At 36.5% G+C, this 12268-nt stretch overlaps 1 protein-coding gene across 2 annotated transcripts in view; it reads right to left on the reverse strand.

The window, feature by feature from the left end:
- Positions 1–6559: 6559 nt before the first annotated feature.
- SOX30 (SRY-box transcription factor 30) overlaps positions 6560–12268 on the reverse strand; it is a 24212-nt gene continuing 18503 nt past the window's right edge. Inside the window, exon 5 of one of the 2 annotated variants that reach the window (XM_019740378.3) lies at positions 6560–6941. In XM_019740378.3, coding sequence (XP_019595937.3) covers positions 6560–6941 — 382 coding nt within the window. The remainder of the gene's footprint in view (positions 6942–12268) is intronic. The other variant, XM_019740387.3, reaches the window with a different exon arrangement.

Genomic DNA, 12268 nt, shown 5'->3' on the forward strand with positions numbered 1-12268 from the left:
CCACATCGTCTCCAACATCTACCCATTTGTTACAAGGTGTGGTCCTGCCCAAGGCTGGGGCATCAGGAGCAGAGGGCCTGAACTCGAGTCGCTTCTAGCCCGCTCCATAAAGTCACCTGCTTCGTCCTGTGGCCAAATAAGACACTTTGCAAGTGCAGAGTGCTTCTGGATTCTTCGGTGCTCTCCACTGTCTTCTCAAGCCAAGGCGAGTCAGAAGTGGACCTGCTGTAACTCTGCCTATTACATAAAATACCAGACACAGTGGTACATAGCAGGTGCTCAGTAAAGTGTAGTTTCTATCTATTAATTAATCCAACAAATATCATTAAACATGTAATATAGTGCAGGCACAGTGCTAGGCCTTCGGGGTCATGCATTAAGAAGGGACGACAAAGTTCTACTCACTTGAAGCTTCAAGCAGCAGGGGTTGGTGGGGAGAAAATAAGTAAGGAAACAAACAAGATAAGTACAGATGGTGATAATGCTTTGGAAAACATCACGTCTGTGCTTATATTTATTATTGGTGAGAAAACCCTCCTGTTCAATCTCTCTCCACCCTTTATTTATGTAGTGGGAGCCACTCTCAGATGAAAGAGAGTTTAACAATTGCATTAAGCATGAGTTTGGAAAGGCATTGAACTAGTACTAGCTCTTAGAGAGGGAGGGAGGCAGAGACAAGGAAAATGGGGTGTTGGTGGGAGGAAAATCCCGACGCTGTCTCACAGCTACCAAATACCATTTTGTGAAACACTGCCCTGTGGGCTTCAGAATCACCTGGGCAGCCTTTAAAAGATACAGACGCCCAGCTCCCATTCTTAAATATTTGAATTCTGGACGTCCAGAATGTTTTTTATTGTTCCCTGGTAATTCTCATGGGCAATCTGACCTGAGAAGCACTGGCTTGTCAGCTAGCCATTAGTCACATTAGTCACTGAGGCTGAGAACCCAGGGTTGTGTCTGTTCTTCTATTGGTCACCATATATTTATTTTTCTTTCCTAGGATGTTTGCTCTAGCTGGCCCTCAGGGAGCTTAGAATCTAGCAGGAGAGATAAATGAAGGTGCTGTGGGAATACAAAGCAGGAACAACTAACTTAGTCTTTGAGGGTTAGAGAAAACTTTCTGGAGGGGAAGAATTCTGCATGAGGTAGAATTTAGTTCAGCTGCCTATGACAGAAAACACAAAATTATAGTGGATTAAACCAGATAGAAACGAATTTTTCTCATAGAAAAATCTTAAGGAAAGTAATCCATGCTGGTATTATGCTTTAGGTTCCTCTCTGGTTTTTCTACCATCCTCAGTATGAGGCTTGTGTGGTCCAAGATGATTGTTCAGATTCAAGCCACCAGTGTCACATTCCTGTCAGTAGGAAGGACAGAGGACCGAAGGACGACACAACCTCTCCCTTTAAGGGGATTTTCTGGAAGTTGCACAGGAAACTTCCATTGACACTTTATTGTCCAGAACTGAGGGATTTGGCAACACCTTGCTTCAAGAGATGAAGCATAGCTAAAAATATAGGGTTTGATCACTAAAAAAGAAAAGGGGAGCAGCCATTGGGAGACAACTGGCAGAGCTCTAAGCTGAGATATGAAGAATAAGTAGCAATAAGCAAGGGAAGTCACAAAGCAAAGCCCAATAGAAAAGGGGGATTGGTGTGTCCCTTCCCCAGGAAGACACACCCTGTACCACGTTTCTTTCCACGTGCTCTATTCATCATCCTTCATATTGTGACCCAAAGTCACACCCAGAATGAGCCTGCATGCCCTAGCCAATCGGTGCTCAGATCTAAAAGAACATCCAAACCCATCGTGTCACTGGCATAATGGTTGCTTAGAGATGCCTCCTTCCTTCTGATCTGTAAGAGAGCTCACTCCAAAATTTCATCATTGAAATTTACTAGAAAAAAATTACTAAAACCAATTTGGAAAAAACTATAGTCCTGCTCCTTTCATGTGATTAATTATGGCACATATGCCCGAAGCAATATTATACAAACATGAAAGGTGATCATGTGTGAGGCTACAGGGTATGAAAAACAGCTCATGATAAAATACGGGGAAATGCAAATTTGTATACATGCAAAATTGGACATGTGTTGTGATTATAATTGTGCAAAAATGTGTGTATATGGACAAATATTAGAAATAACATCAGAAAATAAAATTATTGGATGGATTAAAGGTTTTTTCTTCTCTGAAAATTCCCTTTAGTGCAGTTACATGTTTTCATAACAAATTTGAAATAAATGTCTCGGAAACTTTGCATGGCGTCAAAGGTAAGAGTCCTTAAGAATTACCTGAAAAGTTTATTTAAAATGCAGATTCCCAGGCTCTAGCCAGAGAGATTCTGATTCTGCAGGTCTGGGGAATGGTTTCATTTTTAACAACCATTCTGTAGGTCCTTTTGTTGGAAGTTGTACACTGACCACATTTGAAAAATACCGGCATAGCTGGTGACTCAGAGACATCTAATAAAGTATGGAGTTGGGACATTAATTGTGCCAAAACATCCCAGCTTTATGTTGTGCTAAAGACTCTAAGCCAATATGCTGCTATCATTGTTGGGGAAACAGTAAGAAATTTAAAACCAAGACTCCATGTTAACAAAAATGCTTTCTCTCCCTGGTTTATAAAGTACAGTATCACTAAAATGTACAGCTTTGATCATTTTCCTTTTAGTCTTCCAAGTAAACTTGGAGCTGTCTGATAAAAGTACCCCTGGCTAACCTACCTCCAGTTCTCTTACAGTCCCCACATGGCCTATAACTTACCCCATGCCTTTCCAATAGGCCAGACACAAATTCAGCTATGATCTGCCTTTCTGAATGAAGCACGGCAATTTAAAACTCTACATCTGGATAGCACAATCTGTGTAAGCCAGCCTGCTGGATGATTCTATACTCAATTTTACTCGTTGAATAAAGTGACCAACTTGTCTCAGTTTGCCCAGGAGTTTCCCGGTTATAGCTCTGAAAAGTCCTATGTCCCTGGACCCTCTGGCCCTCAGTACTAGGCAAACTGGGACGGTTGGTCAAACTTCACCTGTCCATTGCCTATAACCTACGTAATTATGTACAGCTTAAAAGAAAAGACATTCTCCAGGAAGGGTTGTCGGCCTCCCCGACGTATCTCCGGGAACGCAAGCAAACACTTAGCTTTTTAAAGATCTTCCTTTGAAAAAGAATACATGTAAGATGCTAGTCATTATTTTTAGAAATAAAACATTTCCCCAAAGCGGTGTCAGAGAAGGAGCCAGAGAAATACACGTGTAGCAAACAGCCCTCCCCATCTTCCTTCCTTTTCCATAAGCATGAATCACTTAGTGAAAAGATGAGAGATTTTTGTGCGTTTTCACATCAGAAAGGAGACATGTAAGGTTGGGTCAGGCAATTAGAATGCAGAACATAGAAATAGACAGTAAATATGTCTAGAAGATACAGAATTTGTCACCAAGTAGAGTTACATAGAAAGTAACTTCACTTAATTTTTGTTTTCATTTTATTGTTGAGCCTTTGGAATTTTTCTAAAATCCTGAAAAGATGATTCAGAAAGCTAAAAAGGAAATGTGCCTCAGCAGAGTCTGTTCTAAAATGCAGAACAGAAAATTTTCAGAATTACCCTGCCCACATTAAAATTATGTTATTTCAAAATATTGCAAATAGCTCATAGAATTCCTAGAATTTCTTTTCAAAATCTGCTCCGAACTACAACTTTCAAAAGTAGCTTATACTTTTGGCTCAGGAATAATCGTAACAGCTGGGTCACACTGTGAAAAATATGCTTGTGTGGGAATTTAGCACATTTACCCACTTGAATTCTTGGGTGCAATATCAACTCACATTAAAAAGCCAATTTAGTAAACAACAGCAATTTATAACTATTAATTTCAGTTCTTTAATCTTTTAAGACTTTCACATACTTAGTGCAGAAAACATTTTATTTGGCCATTGGCTTCTCTCAGTATAAGATTTAAGAAGATCAATACAGAAAACCACGTGCAAATTGTATTAGTGTTTTCCAAAGTGGATTCTGTGAGATCTTAGTAGACATTATGTTAAAACGAAAAAGGGGATCTCAAGCCAAATAAGTTTGGGAAGCACCATGATAAAACACAGTTCAACATGTTTCTTCACGGCAAGACTTTTGAGAACCTTAACAATGATAGTTGACACTCCAAAGTGGGGGCATAGCATGTGTTTCCCAAACTTGTTTGACCAACTATTGTCAGAATACCTAAACAGCTTGGGTCCCAACTAATACCCTTAGAGAAATACTGTTCTTTCCTTTTCTAAATTTGGTAAATTAGCTACTTGAAACTTGGGATTAAATCTATTTCCAGTCTATTTGCAGTAAAAACAGTTTTTATTTGCAAACAGCCTGAGCACAGAACAGTTTGACATTCTAAACATATTGAACACACTTGTAAAAGAGGCCATTCTTATTACAAATGTCACTACCTTCCAAATTATAAGAACAAACAAGGCAATGAGACCTATTAGAAAGTTGTTGTGGCTTCAAACTCAGAGAATTTCACTTTGGTGACTTAGAGAGGCAGAGGCATTAGTGCCAATGGATCAGGGATTTGTTTGGTCTGTAGATCTCTCATCAGAGCCAACAGTGGTTTTGAGGGACTACAAATGCGCAGATACGGACGGGCATTTGTATTTAGACATGCTTATCTGCAATAGGGTACTTTTCTACATAAGAGCTACCCATATTTCCCAGCGCAAATTATACTGTAGATCTGTAAGCAGTCTAAACTTGTGATTTCTGATCCCAGCACTGAGGAAGAGGAGCAAGAAGATAAAAAGTTGCCCAGCTTTAACAGCCATTAAAAAGAAGACTGGGGAAGAATTTGGTGGGCAGGGCTAGCCTGAAGACAGGTTGTTAGGAAACACCGAACTGTGCTCTGTCATGCCACTGTCTTACACCAGGGTGCCCCTACCCAAATTGTCTTAAGAATAAGGTCTGTGATCAAAACCCAGTTCAGTCACTAAAATAAGATGGGGTAAAATGGGTCTAACTGTCAAATACATTTTTCCTTCATGGTGCAGACATCAAATGCAAAGACAATCAAACGTTGCTTTAGTTCCAATGTGAAGTTTACGTTTGCTCTCTACCAAGAAACTCAAGTTTGCTCTTTAAATACATTGAAATGACATTGCACACAGTAATAATATAAAATATGAAAATAAAATCTTTATTGGGAAGAGGAAATTTTACATAGAATCAAGTACAGGGTTGATAAACATGTATTACATTAACAATCTTTGCTTACAGAAAAAAATACAGATTTAGTAAGGGAAGAAGTTGGAAGCTTAGAACAGGTTTCCATATACAATTTCCAAGCAGTTTTAAGTAACAAGATCTCAATCTGCATAAATTATAGAGATCACTGAGGGAAAAGTGTATTGGTTTGTGGCTATTTCCGGTCATCAGTTCACTCTGTGCCTTGTAGATCTCTTACCACGATCCCATCTCTGGGAGTCCTGATCTCATTCTAAAGAGGTTCTTTCCATCCATAAGTGGGCGCCTACCATTGCAAGTAGGATTTTTTTGCTTATTGTGAATTAAACAAATTCCACATGCTCTTATAGGCATTCCATGGCTTTAAAGACAGCTGCTTGAACCAAATCTGGAAGAGCTCTTCCATTCTGAGGAGTGCTTAAGTCACATGTACACGTGTAGAGTTTGGAAATGGCATTGGAATATGTGCACAACCTTTTTGTTAACAGTTTTAAGTCTTGTGTAAGCTAATAGGATCGGTGCAATTCTGGAAACTATTAAGCAAAAATAAATATCTGTATGTGGTATGGAAATCATCCTCATTCGAACCATACTCATTTTGCTTATTTTTATCTCTCAAACAGAAAACATCCACAGGAACAATTTTATCTGTTTATTTAATTATAACAAAAGTAGAACAATGTATACCAAATGGAAAAAGATATCCACAAAAGACGATGAAAATGTTTACAAACAGAAATGACTAATTTAGCGGAAGGAATTACCCAGGTGCTGTTAAGACACATTCTCAATTTATAACTGGTTATCAGTGTAAATTAAATTTAGTAACTGAGTCCCAATTCACTACTAAAAGTTATCATAGTATTTTCAAAATGGTACATAAAAATTGACAACATCCATAAGGATTATATAAACACCAAACAAAAAAATCATGTAAGAAAAGTAAATAAATGTATCCCGAGGTAAAATACAATCACACTTGTCATGCCAGATACATGCTCCCTTTTCCCTCACATAATTGTGAGGTTTGGGTATTTTGCACATTCCAAGATAAAGTAATGATAATATATATTGATGCAAATTTCCGCCTTAAAATAAACTATTTCATATCTTAAATATTCCTACGATGAAACATCGGGACTCCAGTTTCACTAATAAAAACTTTATGAAGGCATAAATTGAGTTTGGTTTGACTCCTCGAATCATGGCTCGAAAACTCTCAGCAAAACATTCTAGGCTTTTTCTCTCACACCAACTGACCCAGAATATATTTTAAGAAATGTTTATTTTTTGTGCATATTTGTTTTAAAATTATAAATTCCTGAGCACTTTTTCTTCTTCCTCCTCATCACTATCGGTGACATTGACTTGCTGAATGTTAGAGGGAGTTGATGTCGGGGCTGAGAAGTCGTTCTCCAAGGCTCCGATGTCCAGCTGAGGCGTGGGAGTCAGGTATTCTTCCCCACCGTGGCTATGACTGCTAACGTATGGGGTCCCATCCATGCTCTCACAACTCTGAGAATCTTCACTGTGCGTGCGTTCATCTGGGTAGTCTCTAAAAGGATAGTCTCTATTTAAAGCTGAAAACATAGCCTCATGTTTTTGGTACCTGTCTTCATAATAACCAAGGCATTCTGGCATTGAACTTGGAAAATTTCCATAGCCAAAAGGAGGCCGACTATAAGGGCACGTGCTGCAGCAGAAAGACAAAACAGGAATTAGATCACACCTTGCCTACATGTTGCCTTGCATACAGACTAATTTGATCAAGTTTAACTGCATCCTCTTTGGGGCCTGAAAAGTTCCCAAGACAACTTTCTGCTACCACTTCATGTATTCACTTGCCCTTTTACTACTGCTTAGCCCTGGCATAAACTAAATGGCAAAGAAAGCTGTGACTGGAATACTCACTAGCACTGTAATCTGTTACCAGCCTCAGGCTTCTTTTTAACAACCTTAACAACGAAAAATGCTAATGTGGGCCTCTCTCTCATGATGCCTCACACCAGGCAAGGTTTTAAAAATGCAGGCATGTGTGTGCTGTGCTAAAAACTGACACTTAGCAAGCAGTGCAACAATTGTTCTAATATTTGAAACAAAGCTTATGAGGGGAAGATGTATAATTGGGTTGAAATCAAGAGCCTCTGGGGAAGCCCTGGAACAGAGATTAATAACTTTTTAATTGACATTCAATAATAAAGTAAATTAAAAACACAGTTAATAGCAGAAAGATTTAGTACTGATATTAAAATGTGGTTTTAAAGATATTTTCCAAAAAAATTTTTGGAGGGCAGGAATATGAAGAATTAAAAGATTATTTTGATGACTTTTTTAAAGGCAAAAATACTGATGTTTTTAAAAAGGGCAAATCTGAAAATTTTGCCATTCAAATTCATTTGTCGATTTTTAAATTTTTTATTTTAAAGTACTTATTCTCTCTTTCAAAGGCACAGAGCAGGAATCAAAGGAAGAGGTATATAGAAAGGTCCAATCAAGAGTTCCCCGGGCTCATGGACTCCATCTAGTGACAGATGACATACACATAACGCTCATGTTCATTGGCAAAACCCATGATAAGTTGGGTGTTTCATTTCATGCTCCCATATTTAAAAGAAAAAGTCAAATTTATTTCCTTGTCTTTAAAAACTTAAATTATTGACGTACTAGATCATCATCTCAAACTCTTTGAAAATATGGTTTTCTTCAGTGATTTTGTGTCCCACCCCCAAATCTCCAAGTCCTAGGGACCTTGCCCATGTTAAATATCACAGAGATGAGGCAAAGGTTCTAAAATGTTTCAGGCTCCATTCCTACTGCCACCTCCTCATTTGGGCATTTTAAATGGACGTTATCTGTCATTAACACATTGCACTTCCAGCTACCCTGACTTTGCTCCTGTAACTCTGCCACCTTCAGGTCTCCAGCCATTGAATTCCACAGACACTTCAGGGGAGTGCTCAAATCTACCTCCTCCACAAACCTTTCACATCAGCTGGAAACAATTCAACCACTATTGTTTTCAGGACTCAATGTAGGCAAGATACTATGCGAAGCTTGGTGGAGAATTTTTTGTAAAAAGGTCTAAAATCTGGGTATATACTAGGCACGTGTTAAACTCTAAAATGAAAACATTACATGGCTATATTGGTGTGCTCAAAACAAGTTCATGTTAATCCAGAGAACAAAAGGATCAATTAAGACAAGGGTAATCCTAGAAGTTTATATGGATGTGAAGAAATAACTATAGAAGCATCGTGGGATAGTGGGGAAAGCATCAAATAGAATTATCAGGATAATAATATGAGCCAACATGTAATAAGCATTTACTATGTTTTCTAGACATTGGCTAAGGAGTTTATGTTATTTCAAATATTCCTTAGAACAATTCTACAAGATACACATAGATACAATAATAAGTCTACTTTACAGAAAGGGAATGGAGCCTTAAAGAGATTAAATAATTTGCTCAAAGTCATATAATTAGTAAGCAGTAAAATAGAATCAACCAATCTGATTCTAGAACTTGTTCTCCTAACTACCATGCCACACACCTGGGCACTAGTTCTAGCTGTGCCACTTAAAAACCTGGTAATCTTAAATAAATCTTAATTTATCTGAAACTTAGGGCCTCCTTATATAAAATAGGAATAATATTGCCTGTTCTATCAACTTAAAAGGTCTGCCATAAGAAACTTGGGAGAGGATGTGTATGAGCACTTTGGAAACTAGAAACATCTTCAATGTATGATTAGTCTTACAAAAAGTTACATTTAATAATGTACTATAAATACACATATACCTTTGCCTTTATTTTCAAAAAGAATGCAAAGATAAAACAAAATCTAATTAAAATGGTTACCTGTAGAAGGAGAGAAAAAAGAGGGGAGGAGACAGGAAGAGAAGCTGAGCTTCTCAGAATGTACCTTATATTATGGTTTTGACTTTGAAATCATATAAATATTTTACATAATTTTAAACAAATTTAACTTTTTAAAAAAGTAATCCCTAAAAATTGAAAGCAAATAAGCCCAAGTTTATATCAAGTTGTAGGTGCCTTAAATACACAGAGAAAAATTATTTCAAGATCATTTAAACCTGATCTTTTTCTTGCACCTTCTTGGTAAGATATAACCTACAAAGAAAAAGAATCATAAATAAATCTTAAACTGCATTCAGTAATTTTATTGTTTGTGACATTGCTGTTTTGAAACTATTGATACCATGTTTTTGAAACTATACTCTCTTCATGTATATATGTGTATGTACATCAGGAAAAATAACACGTTTGGTAGGATAAAGCAAATAAGTAATGATGTGATCATCCTTAGGAACCAAGATTTTTAGGGGGAAATGATACTAGCACATAAAGTCAAAGAACTTCATTTGAAATTCTACAATATTACATTTGTTTTGGACATATCAATATAAACTCATAAATTATTTTTCTCACAAAAAATACACATTTTCTGATATTGTCCACTGAAAAAGCCTAGATATCTTGTTAATTTGGTAGCAGTATGCATCCCTATTGCCTAAATTGTGACTTCTTCAGACCACCTTCAGTAAAAGAAACTTGGATTTCTGGGTAAAACGGCTGATTCCAGGTCTGGTATATATAATGTACAAGATGACATACTGTGTCAGAGAGCAAAAAAGCTAACAAATCAAAGATTAAGGACACGGGAGCGAACTTGTAGCTAACTGGAAAAAAAAAAAGGGAAAATGTGAGCATCAAAAGAGTCCCCAAACAAAACAAGATTCATTGATATGGGGAAGAAATCAAGGATGATGCTGCCCTTCCAGTATCTCAGAGTAATCAAATAGTTGATAAGGGAAAAGTTTTTCTTCATAGAAGAATTCCAGCTAATGACTGAAGGAATATCAAGTCAGAAAATCATCATTTTGCAATTCATGGATCTAGGGAACAATCACCACAGCTACTAAAATAAATCTGCTGGTATTTCGGAATCTTTGGGTACCATCAGAATTACCTGGGGAAACTTTTAAAGAATACTGCTGCCCAGGTTCTAATCCCCAAAGATTCTGATTTATTTGGTCTAAGCTCTTTAAGTGATGCTACTTACACATAAGAATTGAGAAGCACTACTTTAGGTGAAAAAACTCATAATCAGACTGATAATGCCTGAACCTACAGATCCTTCTTAACATCACTAATAGAGAAAGACTTTATATACCTCTTGATGTGATACGATATAAAGTATACAAAACCACCTGTGAGGGCTCAGGGCAAAAAAAAAAAAAAAAAAATTGAACCTGAATCTCATCAAGTTGCAAGATCTAACTATCATTTTACAGGAAAAATGGGTGATAGGGAAACATGTTAAACAATACCCAAAGATGTAATAAGCCAAATCCGAAATGTGGAAAATTTCTTGTTTCCTCAATAAATACATGAGAATAAAAAAAGAGGATAAGTACTATTGTAGCATAAAAGAGGCTTAAGAGACATAATCACACCCAATGTATTCCTTGCTTGGATTTTTTTTTTTATAAAAACCAATTGTGAAAAGGGAGCTCTGAAACAACAGAGAGAAATTCAACAAGGAATTATTACTTTTTTAGGTATGAAAATGGTAGGAGGTCATTTTTTTCAAGTCCTTAACTAGTAAATACATACTGATGTTATGGGTATATGGAGATACATTATACTATTCCATCTGCTTTGCATATGAAAATTTCTATAACAAAGTGGTAAATAAGGAAAAAATAAATTATTCATGGATTCTCTGACTCAGAAAAATACATGTAAGTTTCCTCCCTGTGCTTTCATGGCTTGATAGCTCATTTCTTTTTAGCACTGAATAATATTCCATTGTTTAGATGTACCCACAGTTAATTTACCTACTCAACTTATGAGTAAAACTACTACAAACATCCATATGCAAGTTTTGGTGTGAACATAAGTTTTCAATTCATTTGGATAAATACCAAGAAGTGTGATTGCCAGATCACATGGTTAACAGTATTTTTAGTTTTGTAAGAAACTGCCAAACTGTCTTCCAAAGTGGCTGTACCATTGTGCATTCTCACCAGCAATGAGTTATTTTCCTTTGCTCCACATCCTCACCAGCAATTGGTGTTGTCAGTGTTTTGGATTTTGGCAATTCTGATATGTGTATAGTAGTATCTCACTGTTGTTTAAATTTGCAGTTCCCTAGTGATATATGATGTGAACCATCTTTTCATAGCTTGTCATCTGTATATTTTCTTCGGTGAGGTGTCCATTCAGGTCTTTTGTCCATTTTTAATCAGGTTGTTTATTTTCTTATTGTTCAATTTTAAGAGTTCCTCGTATATTTTGGATAACAGTCCTTGATCAGATATGTCTTTTGCAAATGTTTTCTCCCAGTCTGTGGCTTGTGTTCTCATTCTCTTGATACTACATTGTTTGATACTAGAGCTTTGTACTAAGTTTGAAATCAGCAACTGTGAGTCCTCCAATTTTGTTCTCCTTTTCCAAGATTGCTTTAAGTATTTTGGGTCACTTACAATTCCATATGAGTTTTAGGATCAACTTTTCCATTTTTGCAAAGAGCCATTGGGATTTTGAGGTGGACTGTATTGATTTTGTAAATCATTTTGGGAAGTATTGCCATCTGATAACAATATTAAGTAGTCCAATGCATGAACATGGACACCTTTCCATTTATTTAGGTCTTTAATTTCTTTCAGCAATGTTTTATAGTTTTCAGTGTACAAGTTTTGTACTTCCTTGGTTAGATTTATTCCTAAGTGTTTTGTTCTTTTTGATGCTACTGTAAATGAAATTGTTTTCTCAATATCATTTTTGGATTTTGCTTGTTCATTGCTAGTGTATAGAAATACATGTGATTTTTGTATATTGATCTTATACCCTGCAACTTTGCTGACTTTATTCATTAGCTCTAATTAGTTTTTGTAGATTCTTTAGGATGATATATATATATATATATATATATATACACATATATATGGATGATATATATATGGTCGTGTGAATAGAGATAATATATATGATTT

Source organism: Rhinolophus sinicus, chromosome 5 (genome assembly GCF_057876585.1).
Source record: "Rhinolophus sinicus isolate RSI-liver-muscle chromosome 5, RSI-T2T, whole genome shotgun sequence".
NCBI classification, from domain to species: domain Eukaryota; kingdom Metazoa; phylum Chordata; class Mammalia; order Chiroptera; family Rhinolophidae; genus Rhinolophus; species Rhinolophus sinicus.